Source organism: Manacus vitellinus, unplaced genomic scaffold (assembly GCF_001715985.3).
Source record: "Manacus vitellinus isolate BGI_N305 unplaced genomic scaffold, ASM171598v3 scaffold_33_pilon, whole genome shotgun sequence".
NCBI lineage: Eukaryota > Metazoa > Chordata > Aves > Passeriformes > Pipridae > Manacus > Manacus vitellinus.
In genome coordinates, this window is record NW_021940478.1 from 1,691,280 (window position 1) to 1,707,710 (window position 16,431).

The 16,431-nt window shown below is 33.1% G+C and overlaps 1 protein-coding gene across 4 annotated transcripts in view; it reads right to left on the reverse strand.

The window, feature by feature from the left end:
• Nucleotides 1-16,431, reverse strand: part of CDH10 (cadherin 10) — a 97,559-nt gene that overhangs the window by 14,710 nt on the left and 66,418 nt on the right. For all 4 annotated transcript variants that reach the window (XM_029961406.1, XM_029961404.1, XM_008919461.2 and 1 more), the window contains exons 4-7: nt 10,145-10,264; nt 9,415-9,582; nt 4,377-4,564; nt 1,339-1,592 (exon numbers count right to left, since the gene is read on the reverse strand). In XM_029961406.1, coding sequence (XP_029817266.1) covers nt 1,339-1,592; nt 4,377-4,564; nt 9,415-9,582; nt 10,145-10,264 — 730 coding nt within the window. The remainder of the gene's footprint in view (nt 1-1,338; nt 1,593-4,376; nt 4,565-9,414; nt 9,583-10,144; nt 10,265-16,431) is intronic.

The window sequence follows — 16,431 nt, forward strand, 5'->3', positions numbered from 1 at the left end:
CAGAAAGCTATTTGCACTCAATTTACGGGAATCCTAAATTACATGTAGTTTTAATAAAGAGAAATTAGTATTTTTAAAAACAGCTAAACAGAAAAAAACTCCAAAACCTGAATCAATGCCACATCCTGAATCTATGATTTTTTTTTTTAAATAACAGTGTTAAAGCATTATACAAACTGCTCTAATTTCAACATATGCCGGCCTTCAGACTACATTAGTTTAAATGTTAGCTGTTAACTTCTGGGGTAAACATATTGTACTTTGTATTTGGTATTGATCTTGTAAGAAATAAAAGCTTGTAAAAACTTATCCTAGATAGTTATTGTTTGAATACAAGGTTGCTTTGAAAATTGAGGAACAAAACAAATGCCATTCGAATTAAGTTCTTGTTTTCAAATAGATAACATTAAATGAAATCTGCAATTACTGTACTATGAATAACAATATCACATATATCTTTGATTTTTTTTCTTCAAGAGAACTAAATCTAGGTTCAGTGGTCCCTTTCAGCATTTTACAAATTTCTTTGCTCTTGTAACTGTTGGTTTTCTCCACCTTATTCTTCTAAATTAAAAATCAAAAGGATGTTAAAAAACATATAAAATAATCTTTAGCTTACTAGTCTCTGTAAATAATAGTGGTGAGGGAAATGCCTACAACAGTTCTTCAAGTTGCGTCAGATACAAAATGAGCAAAAGCTCCAAGTTTGTTCTTTTTCAGTCACAATTAAGATAGTATAATTACTGAAACTGGCAGTTGTCTCATGTAATTAGAGTAGATAAAGTTGCAGCGTTATTTATATATTCTCAAATTTTTTTACATTCTCAAATTTTTACATTCTCAAATTTTTACACATGAATTTCCATAGGAGAAAATAAGATTCATTTTCACTTTCTAATCCACCTGGGCCTTATGAAGAAATATGTGGCAATTGACTATAAAGTCATTAAATAAGGTTCTTTTATCACAATGTAAATTTGGTACTTTTTTTTGGTATTTCAGACAGCATATATCCTTGGAAAGCATTGTCTTACATTTTTCTTAAAGCTTAAGCGTTATAGAAAAATAAACTAATACCCTCCTCTCCCTCCAAATATAGTTTATAACATACTCTTGTGTGTAAGTGAATGGCTGTTCCCCAATGTGTTTGGAGGTTAACAGATTAACATAGTTCTCAGTTCTGTCTGAGAACACTAATAAATAACGGGACACTAATAAATAACAAAAAACAATACCACCTTATTCTTGTGAATAATGTATACATGAAAATTCAAGCTGTATTACTATTTATCTTAATTTCTTTATCACATAACGGATTTACAGAATCTGAAATATTACCTTATCGGACTTGAGGCTGAATCAGGATCCCTTGCCATTACCGTTCCTATTATTGTCCCTAGCTCAATATCTTCATGCACCTCAAAAAGGTAAGAAGATCTGCTGAAAATGGGAGGTTCATCTACATCTTCTACAGAGATTTTCACAATAGCTGTATCTTTGAAAGGTCCAAGATAATAGAAGCGTGGATCCACATGGGTATTCTCAGCTTCTACTTTCAAAGTATAAAGTCGTCTCGTCTCATAATCCAGTGGCTAAAATAAAAATTGTGACAAAGCTTATTAAATTACATTTATATATTGACAGATAATGGAAACTGAAGAGGACTCCAGCCTTATCAGATACTGCCCTGCATTGTGGGAACACCAACACAATTCAAATTTTCCCCACCACAGGAATTACTTTGTCTAGTAAGAAATTTCCATGGTTTTTAGAGGAAGTGTCTCTTCCTGAAAATTAGTTGAATTATCTCAGCATCAATGACAAATAGATTTTCAGTGCAAATAAACCAATTATTTAGGGAACTTTGCAGCTGTTTCACAAGAACATGGATTTGAAAAAATCACAGCATTTAAAATACTTGAAATACATAGTGGAAATAGTAACAGTTTAGAACAAGGTACTTAACACTAATATTTCTCAAGAAATACTGTAAACTCTTGGATAATTAAAATGACCAGAGTATTCTTATTGTCAAACCTACGTAGCTGGTCTTAAATATCAGGAATGTTTCAGATGCCTTTTAAGGAAGGTGTGTGTGTCAAAGCTCTCTATATCTAGAGAAACAGTAAGAGCTTAATCTTGTTCCTTTTCATTTAATTTAATGAATCCAACATCAGAGTTTCTTGCAAAATAGAGTTGACATTTTTGTCAGCAGTTCCTTTTTAAAATGGAAGGAGGAATGGCTCAGGGTTATAATTAGAAATCACTTTGGATAGAAAAGAATTCTATTCCTTCAAATTTTTCTAGCTGTCATAGATGAAAAATGTTAGCTAATTAATGATTCTGAGGAAATGAGCAAGATGAGAATTTACCTTTTTGACACAAAGAAGACTTCATTAACTCTCACAAAATCTCAGAGAAATATAGAACTAGTGGTTTTCATTCATCAAAATGGGTGGTTGAAGACTTATTTTTCTTCTTTCTAACTGCTTTTAAATACTAATTAATGTTCACAAAAGATGCAAAGTGACAGATTAGACATTTAAATACACTATTCAAGAGCAGAAAGATGCAGTCCAATGAAAGAATGAGTTTCTTCACTGCCCCAGATTTGTTTTAAAAAAGTGGTTAGAGCAGATGGTAGAATATCTGAATACAGTTGAAAAATGCAACACAGTGTTACTATTTAACCTAGATCTGAGACTATTGGTGTGTTTATAAAGTGCAGCATGCTGCTGGTAAGGGATGATGGCTTCAAGCCTAGAAGCGAAGAAAAAATGCTAGTCCTGCCTTATTCTAGTTAGCTGGCTTAATTTGCCAGAATGTGCACAATGAATACGTAAACTTGCTACTACAACATACACATCCTATTTGGACATCTCTTCCACCTACACTGCGAAACATGAATATGAAACCTGTGGATTAAACAGGTATTCCAACCCGTTAACAGTAATGAACCAAACTATTGCCCAAATATATGAAATTGTGGCAAATCAATTATTTTGTCCGTGAGAACTTGTATAGAAAAAATTGTATAGAAAAAGTTCTTTTACAGTAGATGTTAAAATCAGACTTAATAACTTAAGGGCTCAGTAAAGGAACATCGGCTATTTGTTGTTATTCACCACTAAAAAGAGAAATTACAATCAACAGGGATAAATAATAATAATAAAATCCCAGAATATTTTACTAAATCGATGAACTCAGCATTCTCATCTTCTCCCTTGCTAGTTAATGTTGTTGTCTTTGGTATTCAATAAACTACTTATTCATCAATAGGAGAAAGCATCCTGAAAAATACGTATTCTGTCAGACTGTTAATGACAAAATCAGAAGACCTTGTTCATCAGTATTTCGTAGTGACATTTTTTGAACTGCTGTATTATGACACAATTTTTTTTATGCTTGATTCAGCTACTGGACTGTTTTTTCAAGATTCTATTAGTTCATTATAATAGTAGACCCCAAACTTTGTTTGGTCATTCTTTCCCAGGTAAACTACTACAGTGACTATGAACACAGAAGAATATAGAGACTGAAGAGTAACACTCTCTTATCTTTGCAGAACTTATCTTTTCCTTGGTTACCATTATCAAGAGATGTGGAGATATATTTTATATCACTGTTTAATTCATTATTTTATGTTTAAGGAGATTTGTTTGAAAAGCTAATATAAACAGTGCTTTATGATAGAAATGATGCCTGAACTCTTTAGAAACACATCTCAAAAGCCCAAAGACAAGGACCAAGAGATTTCTGGAAAAGAATTTGTTGAGGAGCAGGAGAGCGGCATTTCTAACTGCGAGATAAGCACTTAGAAGATAAGCATCTGAAAGTGTCCTGACAATGCAAGACACAGGGCACAACTAAAGCTAGCTCTGAAACAAGAACATCATCATTATGTACACACTGCTCATGTGGTAACCATCTGATATGCTGGAAACAGAGAAACTTGAACTTGCAACTCAACTTTCATGAGTGTGTTCTGGCATACACTGGTCACGCAAGGAGATGAGAATCTCACAGATAAGGAAAACCTATGTCTCCAAGTAGTGAGTGAACTGCTGATCACTTGCTGAACAAAATAGGTTACATGAATATGAAAGAAGTCTGCGTTTAAAAACACAGAGATAGTGAGTCTGGTCCCTTTTTTCATACTTTGTTGGCAACAATGCTTTACACCTATGCTGCATCTCAGCTATAGTTACCGACTTTTATTTCCAGTTCACCTTAAAAGGAAATAGTCCCTTTCAGTCAGTGATTGAGGATGCTTGCAAATGTTAAGCAGTTAGCACTTCATCTCATGATCTAAGCAATGAATATTTGTGATATAATATTAACACAAAAATCATTTAGTGAATGCTGTTAATAGACACCTTTCGCACAGTTATGATGCCTTCCTGTGTGTCCTTCTGTGTCACAATATCAAACATGTCAGTCCCATCGCCATCTATAATTCTGTACTCTACTTCTGCATTTTTTCCAGTGTCTGCATCTGTGGCTTTAACACTGCCAATGGCTGTCCCAACTGGGGAAGACTCGGGAACACGGAGGTGGATGGTACCTGTCAAAGAGACAAAGAGCCACTCAGGACACCCACAAGTTGGTAGACATGCATTAAGTAGCATCGTGTCACACAGTAGCTGATAACATATTTTTGTGTATCTTTTATTCTAGAGACCTTGCCATTTAAAAATTTGAGGCAGAGAACTATGCAAAGGAAAGCTTTAGATAGAAGATTGCAAACAAAATTGTAGAAAAAACAAATTCATAGAAAAATAGGCTTGAGAAGGACCTCTATTCTATCTCAAAGAATCAACTGTCTGTACTTCTCTTGCCCTTCTTTTTCTTTCATTCCTGAAACATCATGTGGGAAGACTGCTTTATGTTCTTGCCAGCTTTCACTCTACTTTTTACCCTTTAATATCTAATCTTTGGGATACATTTTAAATCTATTTTATTTTGGAAGCAATGCAAAGAAATACTTCACTGGTCAATTCTAAGCAACAGACTGACATTTCAGCTTTCAAAATTAGATAGTCAGATATCATACTAAATAAATTTGAGTAATATATTAATGCAGGGGTAGACTTTTGAAAATCCACAAGCAGGTGTGCCTATACTTGTTAAAGCAGTTAATTCATATTTAAATGGGCTTATGAACACTGCAATTTTAGGGTTTTGCTACTTTTCTTAGCTCCGTTGTATCCCTTTATTTTGGTGTCATACAGCTGATAAAACACATAGGAATAAAACTGTCATCATTCAGATGTGCTGCAGTAAATTGAAATAAACATCTTACCATATATTTTAGTATTCTATGTCCTAGGCTTAGTGTGAAAACTGTAAATAAGATTTGAGATATTTGGTCCCATCTGTCAGAACACATGTTATAAAAACACGTGGGGGACATAATGCACTATGATGAATCCTCAGAAAAAGATTTTAAAATTAATGCAGATATGGTTGTCATTTCAAAGATGAAAGTGAAGTCATCAAATCTCTATTGAAAAACATTTTCTTCTATGGCCTTAGTTAAGTTTTCCAAGATTTGCTGTTCTACTTAGGGACTAAACTGAGTGAGTTAGAAATATGGTTTAGTTGACAATAACAATAAAAGTGGAAGTGGCAAAGGCCAGCAACTACAACAGGAAAAAACTGAACAGCCTACCCAAAAAGCAGGACACATATACATTGTCATAAATAAACAGTACAGAAAAGTCCATAAGGGTTGTTATTAGTTTTGTGCAGTTAAAAAGAATCATGGGGAGAGAGCAGTGGCAAGGTTGTATGAGAAAGCCACTGGCAACATGATTTTAACATATCTTCAGGAAAGCAGAGGTGAAGAGTATTGGTGTATTACAAGTCAGCTACAGTGACACTCAGTGAAAAAAACCCTATTATTCATCAGGTCATTTGAGATTTTTTATGCTTCTACAGAGCTAACTTACAGAGTTAATTTTCTGTTCTATTATTATGTTACCACTTGCCAAGCCTAAAAAAACCTCCTAAAATTAAAATATAAATATGTTCACACAGTTTGCAATTAAATTTTGAATGAAAAATATTGAATTTTAACCTCTTCATATAATTTTTTTAGGCAGCTTTTAATACGAAACTGACATATAGCAGCAGAATGAATACTTTATGGCCATGTACACTGTGTTCTATTTACATGTATTTATTTTTACTCAGTTACACTTTGGTGTTTAATCGAGTGATTTATCCTGCATTTGCTCTAACATTTTTATTACCTTTATCTAATACCTAAATACTTTGCTACATTAGTAGAGAATCTCTCTAACCATTCATATAATGGTTAAAAAAAAAGATTAAAAAAATGACCTCAGCACCCATTAATATTTAATCAGTACTACGTGAGACTATAGTGAAAGACTGTGGTTTGGTTTTTTCCCAGTTAATATTCATACAATTATTTTTATGGAGTGTGAACTATTCTCCACATTTTTTTTCTGGAGTACTTAAAACTACACCCCTAAGCTATGCCTTGTGGATATTACTTTTACTCCCAGTGCAATACCCAAGTCATTAATTTAGTCTACAAAGTGGTAAGAGCTCATATCTTGAATTGCTAATAAGGTAGTGGAAACAGAGAGTGAAAATAACCAGAAATTTATAATATGAAAGATAATTTTTAATCTAACCTATCCATTTATAGAAATCTCCACCATAGTATGAGATGCTTCATTTTATTATTTATGTCACTGGAGACATTTATGCATTGGCTAAGTATGGGGTGCAGTGCAGCTTTATACACTTTCTCAGACCACAAATTACACTGAACGAGAATTACGCTTGCAAAACTCTGCCGTCAATCTTATTTCTCTCTTCTGTGGAAAAGTAGTTTACTGTTTGCATTTACTTCAGTGGGTGATTCTGTCAGGAAAAGAAATGGGAGGATCAAGGAAAGGAAAACTTTTCCATATACTAAGGGGAGTGGAAATCAGCTGAAAGATTAAAGTCTACACACTTTGGACTGCAAATACTTCAGTCAGTCATAAAGAATGAAAAATCAGCCTTATTTTTTTGTTTACCCTTCTTCTGATTCACTCTCAAATAAGCATATAAAATAAATATTTTCATAGAGTACTACAGGCTATAGTCTCACAGGAGACATGGGCTGCCATAATTTAGTTGCACTGAGTTTCAGTCAGACACAGGCTTCTAAGACCATAAATCACTTAACCTTTTATTGTTGGTCAACACTATCTCCTTACTTCTGAGAACACTTGGGAAATATTACAGTTGAAACAGAGATCCAATGTGTGAGGTCTTTGATGACCTTTCTGCAACACAGTCAATTTTATCATATTTCCTCAAAAGAAGAGCCACTGCTATCTGTATGGTTTTCAGCATATCTTTAGGAGGAGAAAAATATTCTGAAGAACCCTTGTTCCATCTTTTTTTTTTTTTTTTGAAACTATGATAAAATGAATTATGTGAATTTTCCACAATTGTAATATGAGTTTCTTCTGGGAGACATTTAAGCTAGTTTGAAACATTTTATTGAAACATATAGCTATAATATGCTGAGTCCTGTGAAAACATAATGGGCATTTTAATACTTTTCCTGGTATTTCATAAATCTGATATGAATATTATTGTCTCATGAACCTATTACATCTGGATTTTTATTAATGGAACAGAATAAAAATAATTTACCTTAATCAGTTTCAATTCCAGTAGTCTCATGAAACTCTGTTAAAATCATGAATCATTATAATGTCTATTTGCATTTTGAGATTAAATATAATGATTTTTTAAAAAGTCAATAGCTATTTTTGCTTTTATATATATCTAGTAAAGTGAGTCATTTTTATAAATGTTTTAGTTTTCACTACCAGTGAAATACACATTTATATCTAGCAAAGAAATTAGCAGAGAGAAAGTAGAGAGAAAAATAAAACAACAACAAAAAACGCTCATCAGGAGTAAGACTAAAAGTTTCTTTAAAGCAGAGGACACATCTGATTTAACCTGACATTAAAGAAAAATGCAGAGATTCTACATCAAGTCCTTGTCTGACTCAAATATGATCTTGGACTTCCAGATAAATCAAGTAAAGATGGTCTAGAAAGTTGATTCCATCATTTTAACTTTTAATTCTACCCACCGTTTAAGAAACAAGAAACAAGCAAAAAAATTTAACTGTTAAAATTTTCTTTTCTGTAAGGCTTTGAACACGACACCTCTTTGAATAATCTTCTCAACATGTCCAGAGAGGAGCAATACAGCATGCCTCACCTATGCAGTGATGGAAATACCATAATCTTCTATATACCAATGAAAATTGTGAAAATAATAAATATAAAAGTTATACATAGAAAACATAAAATGATAAATTAACAACAAATTCTGTCCAGAATAGGACCTTTGTGGAAATGCACAAATTCTAATTACTTGATTGTTCAGGATTTTTTTATTTTGAGTGTGTATATAAAATCACATGCTGATAAACATCTTAGCTAAAACCATATATATTAACTGCAATATTAAATTGAACAAAGTTACGACCTCTATTTCTGCCATGAAGAGTATCATTTGAAGTTGATTATGTTATTTTGATCCTAAAGAGTGAATCTGTATCTACTGGATTAAGCAGAGTTACATAGAAGAAAAAATGGTTGGTGAGAATACTCTAAATCCTAAGTCCAAATAATCTTGTAAATATTACAACTTTAATTAATGCAAAAGGCTTTAAATGTATTTAAAATACTTAACCTTTACAATTTTGATGTTACATGGTTTAATATTTCTATGTTAGATAGAGACCGAGAACATTTTTATATTTTAGTTTAAGTATACAAAGTCTAGATAGCTGTATTATCAGAAGGTAAAAAGCATTATAAAAAGCTTCACTAAACTTAAGCTTCAAAAATTACCAAAAAAATTTAAATGTATTTTACTTTACTTTTGGAAATTTTCTATTAGGTTTGTAGCTCTGCAGCTGAAAAAAGTACAAATCTGTTTGATTCCCTTCAAGTATTTTTTTTCCCACAGTCTTCATGATTAAATATTTAAGCAGATACTACAATTCAAACATTTCTGCATATCCAGAATTACTATATGTTTTATTCTCCAGTGGGGGAGTGTGTGGAATTTAAGCAATAGGTAAGAAAAGAGAAAAACATTGTTCTAATGCTCTTATGAGTCCACCTACCTCCCCTTCCCATACTACTGGGAAGTATTCCAGGTTTACTGCAGTTATATTTGACCATGTAACTGTTTTCTAACAAACAAATGCTGTGACATTTAATATACTGCTTTAATAATCATAATCAGTACATAAGCCTTTTGTTTATGTGTGCCCCATAATCTAGGTTTACTCTAAATTAAACCAGATGGTGACTGCTTAACTCTTACTGTACAAGGCAACTGTTAAATGCAGCTTACTCTGGGGGAAGCGAGGTGGATTGTCGTTGACATCAGTCAAAGTGATGTTCACGGTGGTGGTCCCTGATAATCCACCCATCTGGCCTCCCATGTCCTTTGCCTGGATAACTACTTGGTACTGCTCCCTGTTCTCTCTGTTCATGTTGGGCAAAGCAGTCCTGATGATGCCTGAAACAAATAAAGAATTAAAAAATAAAATTGTTAATAATATCTTTATGTTTTATGTACAGCAATCTGCTGCATCTTTTTTTTTAACTAGTCTTGAAATCTGCCTCTAAAATGTTCACCTAATGTTTCAAAGTACAAATTTCCATCCATAAGTTTTATAATAGTCTTTTTGTACAAGCTATCTCTTGGTTGAAGTCTTAGTTCTACATCACAGCTCCCTTTCCAGATATTCAAGATATTTATGCACAAGGTTTATGAGTAGAAAGAAGATCTTTTATTAATCCAAGTAGAACCATTAAGAAAAAAATAACATTTTCTGCCTATATCAGAAATGTTGTTACTTAGTTCTTACACTATCAATAGTACCACCATAAAAATTACTTATACTTCATAGTGTCAACTGTAATAACTCAGAGTTTTTATATGTGTTACAAAAATTATATCTCATGAAAAAAAAATTAAGAAATAATAATGAGTTACTTTTTATATGATCTGAGATCTTTTGAATGAAAGAAAAAGTGTAACGTTTATGGTAAATAAAAATAATGAAAATTTTCCTGACCTGTTTCTGGTTCCACAGAGAAATATGGCTGTCCTTGAAGTATGCTGTAAATTATTCTGGCACTGTTTCCGTATGAAGGGTCATCGGCATCAGTTGCTGTAACTTGGACCACAGAAGTACCTTAAACATTCAAAGTCAAGTTAGTTTCAGATGGTACTAGGTGGAGGTCTAAGAGCATCAATTTCCATTCCAACAGATACCAAAGAGAATTTCAGCTATGTCAACTGGATTTTCCAAATATATTTGTGATCTTATAGCCAACTCCAGGTACACTCTTCCCTATTTCAGGGTCTCCTACGTAAATTTTATCTATAATTCCCTAATCCCATAAGTGTAATTAGTATTTAATCAGCAAATGTAAAGAGTAGCTATGATTGAGCTGAATTCTTACCAAGTTACAATAATTCAATGTAATCACATTCTTCAGAAGACATTTGGTTTTATTACACTAATTTTTCCAGGTTTGGGGTGGTTGGTGGGTTTTTTGGATTTTTTTTTTTGTTTTTTTATGTTTAATGATGCCAAAATGATATGAAATTCCATATGCAGGAACATGACAGAAAAAGATGATTAAATAGGTCATTGGAACTTGAGAAAAACAATTCATCAATTCTCTCTGCTTTCCAAGTATTACTACAGATAGGTACTACCAGAAGAAATGTTACCATATGAACTTTGAAATCTGCTGAATATTTAGACTACAGAAAATTAAAAATATAGGAAACAACAAAAAAAAAAAAAAGGAAAAAAATCATCACACACATGTGACTGGTTAGCCATGGGATAATCTGATGATCAGAAGACTTCAAAACTTATTTCCCTTTTTATTGCAATTCTTTCAAAATTCTTTTCCCCACCAAATACTGCCAAATGTTACAAAATAAAGCATCTGTAAATCTAAGGCCCTTGTCACAGCTACTTATTCTCTTTCATAGCTTGACTATGCTACATTTTTATTCTAATATATATAGAATGGCAAGTAGAAGCGAATGCCAAACTACCTCCATTTATTTGGAATTTCATGACATGATCTGCTTTTTATGTGTAAATTGTTCAATTATGGCACCAATATCAAGGGAACAAGCATGTACCTAACTGCTGAAACACTGATAAGTTCTCAGAAATGTTCAGTTTTCAACTGCTAGAGAACAGAAATTCTTATTTGAGTGAGTGCCAAAAACTACTTGCATTTTATAAACAAGGTAAAATAGGCAGATTCCTGGTTATATTATTCCATATTAAAATTGAATGAATCACAGATTTAAGAAAGCAAAGTCCCAAATGCAAAATAAAACAAAAAAAAGTAAAAATTGCTAGAGAGTTATAATGAAAATAAGATAAAAGTTATGAGTAGTTTTTACTGTGTTAATGAATGTCTAGTGAGTGTCTAGACTATGGCTGAACATGAAAATCTGAATAATTTTAAGGATAAGAATGTAGGGGTGATAGATCTGTCCTAAAAGCTTTGTCTCTTTATGATTCACGCATATGAATATATATGCCTTCAGCTACACTGCACTCCATTTGTAGATATATGTCTATATAACTGTTCCATTAAAAGATACAGAGGCATTTTTGTTGAATATATTTAAGTTCTGAGGATTGTTGCCTTGATTGTGAAATGCATTTTTTGGACCATCCGACCATATAGTAATCTGCAGTGCTAGAATGTATACTTGCTCCTAAAGAATATTTTCTTTGAAATAGCAAAGATATGTAAAAGAAAGATAAGAGAAATCATGTTCAGTACCTGAAGTGCTTCAAGTTTAAGAAGAAAGGCAAAAAAATATCAAACCACCAAGTACATTGACCAACATAGGATTATCCAAGTAAAGTTTACAGCTCCTCCATTTTATATTCATAAAAACAGAACAGTTATAATCAAAGTTGTCCCAACAGCACAAGGCATTAGTCAGAAATGTCTACACTGCAAACCCATGAAAGACAATATTTTGTCTCTGATACATGTAACTATACCATTTCTTGTTTCTGATTTTCACATTTCCTTCATATGTTCAAACTGGAAGTATTCATGAATAGGCCAATTAAATGAGATTGTTATTTCATGTTAGTTTAAAAAAACATGGAGAATCAACTTTGAAGGATAATTTGGAAGAAAACTAAAGAACAGGTTTCATAGCTCTAAAATATAATAGTTCCATTCAAAATGTAATAAGATGTATGTATAAAATAGTTATTGATGCCTTAGTTATGAGTGTCACAATGAACATTAATACTATTTTAATACACATACACATGAAACAGAACAAAGTGTGTCATCTATTCTTCTCTGTAGCTGCAATGAGCATGGCAGCATATATATATCCAATAAAATCTGTCAGACACTTCTAAAAACTGTAGATTTGAACCTGTTTTCTTTTACAATCTGTGGGAAGAGGCTTGTACTTTTATCACTATCACGCAGTGCAATTTACTTGGAGGGATACACTCAGGACAATGTACACCCCTTACCCAGAAGCAGTAAGGATGATCTGTACCTTTTAATGTTACCTCAGTTCTTTGGCTTTTACAGGCCATGAGTTAGGTACCTGGCAGGGTAAGTGCAAGAGCACCACTACATTGCCATGTGCCATTCAGGGTGCAGAACTCACCATTTTGATCTTGGCTCTTGCTCAAAAGTAGAAAAGAGACATGCTTTCTAGGCTTTCACAGAGGGATCAGTGATTCCTATGAAAAACCTGACAGAAACCATCCCAAGAAGCAAACAGGAGTAGTATTACCCATATATCAGTTACATTGTGCACATCAGCTGTCAAACCACTAACTGGTTTTGCTTTGATTCAGTACACTGAAGATTACTGATGCTCAAGAATATAAATACATTGTACTGGCCTGAAACCTGGACCAATAATGCAAAGGCATTGAAGATGATCAATTATGCCAAGCTTTAAAAACTACATTATGGGTGTCAGTGAGCACTGCTTGGTGTGGGCCTTGGTCTATCTTTTATGTAGACACAAGTTGCTTCTGATGAAGTCGGTCTTTGGCCCTCAGATCCTAATCTGAACTCCATAGGAGGACATGAATGACACAGTGATAATATACTGGAGAGCTGGAGATGGACTTTTTACAAGGGTATATACTGATAGGACTGGGGGGAATGGCTTCAAACTGACAGAGAGTAGGTTTAGTTTGGATATTAAGAAGAAATTCATTACTGTCAGGGGGGTGAGAAGTTGCCCAGAGAAGTTGTGGTGACCCATCCATGGAAGTGTTCAAGGCCAGACTGTGGGGCTCTGTGCAACCCTGTATCCCTGCCCACGGCAGGGGCAGTTGTAACTAGATGATCTTTAAGGTCCCTTACAACTCAAGCCATTCTATAGACCTATGAGTATGGTACCATCTATGTTATTAATAACACAAATGAATTCTGTTCTTTTCTCCTTGCATAATTGCAAATTTTACTATACCATAAATGAGAATTATACAGTGGTAAACTTGGCCCAGAAAGAAACAGACTTCTGTCAGATTATTGTAGTTCTCAGAAGGCATATTTTAACATGAGTTTAATTATAATGTTTGAATCTCCCTAGGGTCTAGGACTATAATAGTAATTAATATATTTGGCCTTTATTAATATGTTCGGTGCAAGTATTTTCAAACACCACACAAGTATTAATGACTTCGACCTCAGAGTGCATTTATGATGCATATATATTAATAAAAATCACTGAAGATAATTACTGAGGAAAAGGAATGCTGAGAATTCAGCATTGTAGAGCTGAATTCTAAACTTAGATTTTATCTTTTCTTTGCTCCCAACTGAGTTACGTGATATTTACCTAGAGCAAGTACCCTCCATAGTAAATTATCCATACAAATAACAAGCCAAATTAATAGAAATTTTCTGTTCTTTCTAATGAAAATGAGAGGAAATAATGACATGTTCTCCCCTGAAATAAACTATTTAATGCTGCAGAATACAAAAAAGAACTTGAATGGGCTGCATATTCAGAGAAGTCGATGTCAGAAATGTCTTTGACTACATGGTACTCTTGTAACTTAGAAAACAGTAAGTTTGTGCACAAATCACTTTCAATTCTTTTAAGATGTTCCTTTCAAGGAAAAATAATGTTTAATCTTGATGGGGGGTTTCTTCTTTTTTTAATCTATTTTTTTAACTTTTTGTCCTATGTCCTTGCAGCAGGATTTGTGTGCAGAGTGAAATTGAACTTTGTAAAAATCTAAAATTATAAGAATCTGGGGTTTCGAAATCTATCATTATTGATATAGAATTATAAGTCAAAAGTTGCAAAAGGGTTTGGTGAGAGAACTCTATATTAAAAAAAATCTATGTTAATAGGAAACCAGAAGGAAATGATATAAGATAAATGCCATGGCAGAAAGGACTAAGAATTGGGAATTGGTGAACAACATTAATGAGGGAGTATATAGGAAGCCTAGGTAAAAAGTTAAGCAATAGTATCTCTAACTGCTTTCTGAGGAGAAAGAAAAAAGTATAATGAGAGGTAGAGACTACAGGTTAATTGTAGGACACACAACCTGTACTTCACATGTAAACTCGAAGGGAGGTTACATCTTCTGAAGCATATATTGATATCCCTAAATTAGAAGTAAAGATACAAGATGGAATAAGGATAAGGAATGATTAGGGAATATATAGGGAATAAAAAAAGTCTAAATCAAAAGTTCTGAAAGTTTTTATAAATATACTAGTAGGTAAAATCCATGGAAAAATCCATATAGAGGAAAATAAACTCGTGCAGTTCTGAAAAGAAACCATCTAATGAGCAGACAGAGATATGGGACAAATATGATGGACAGAGCAGAAGATTGTCATCAAAACCATAAGAATATTCTGAGTCATAAACTTTGAAAGTAAGAAAAGTAAAAAATGCAAAGATTAAATATCCAGTAATCAGTAAAAAGACTTCAGGAGAACAAGTCGTCTTCTAGGATATTCACTGAGCTGCAAGATCCTGAAGTTGGCCCATTTATGTCTGCCTTTCCTATGTTTAATGAGCAGCAGAAGAAAGATGAGCAGGACAACAAAGAATTTATGAGCCTTTGTCAATATACTCTATTTGATAATAGAAATAGCTACATGCTCAGGTATCCCTCTGGTTAATACCACATCTGAGTTAAAAATCGAAACTACTGTCTTTTGTCTGAAAAAGGTTGGTGTCTGGCTACATCATGATTTGATACCCTATGGATGGGGGCAGATGTAGTAGATAAAGATTTAATAGTCTGTTTCTTACTTTTTAGCCATCTTTGTAGTATCTCATAGTACAGGGTGTTCTAGGATGGAGCAAACCCTGTACTCCAAGGATGCACAGATCTCAATTATTTCAAGTTTTTGCTACTTGTGCACTTCTTTCTTCTCTTAGTGTGATATGATACCATTTTTATCTTGTTTTATTCGGATGAGTGCATACAGAGTTCATATGAACATCTCATCACCATGGCTGCAGTACAGATATATATAAATTGACAAAACAGTGGCAAAACTGCAGAACAGTTGACTTTTTGACACTTCTTAAAGTACAGATAAGATTAAGCCCATTTACAACAGTGATATTCAGTACTGGGATTGAGAGGGCAGGCACCAGATAGCAGAGGTTTTGAGAATGCAGTCTCAGAATAACATAAATACAAGGAACAAATACAAGTTGTAAGTTACTAATCATATTACGGACTGACCTGGACTTAAAGTACAACAAAGGAAAAAAGCACCCATATTTATCATCTATAAAACATCCCACCATAGTAATGCCATATTATGTTGACTATGCTGGATGAGATAATCGCATATGGAAAAGTTAAATGTTTCTATATTCTCACAGAGGTGATTACTACAGGAGACATTCAATGCAACAGTACAATTACATCCAAGACTTCAATTTCTCTCTTCATTCCTTACATCAACAAGTCTGACACTTTCTTAGCCCATGACAAACAGTAATGGACTAGTAATGGGCTACTTGCAATATTATAACTAGAAAATAAAAATAATGAGAGAGTGAATAGAGCAACGCAGGAATTTCTTATTTTTCTTCTGACAGGGAGGTCCAGTTGTCATAACAAATATAATAATTTCTTTTTTCATAAATTTTTCATGTAAATTTTCTCTACTAAAATGCTTGAATTGTGTGATGTCAGAAAAAATACTGATTTAAAAAGATTTTGTAATTCGTGTGATAATATCCTATTATTATACAAATACATGAAGATTTTTTACATATTGACTTTGCAATTTTTAATTAATTATATTTGTCTCAGAAGTTTTATGCATCTTATTCTTG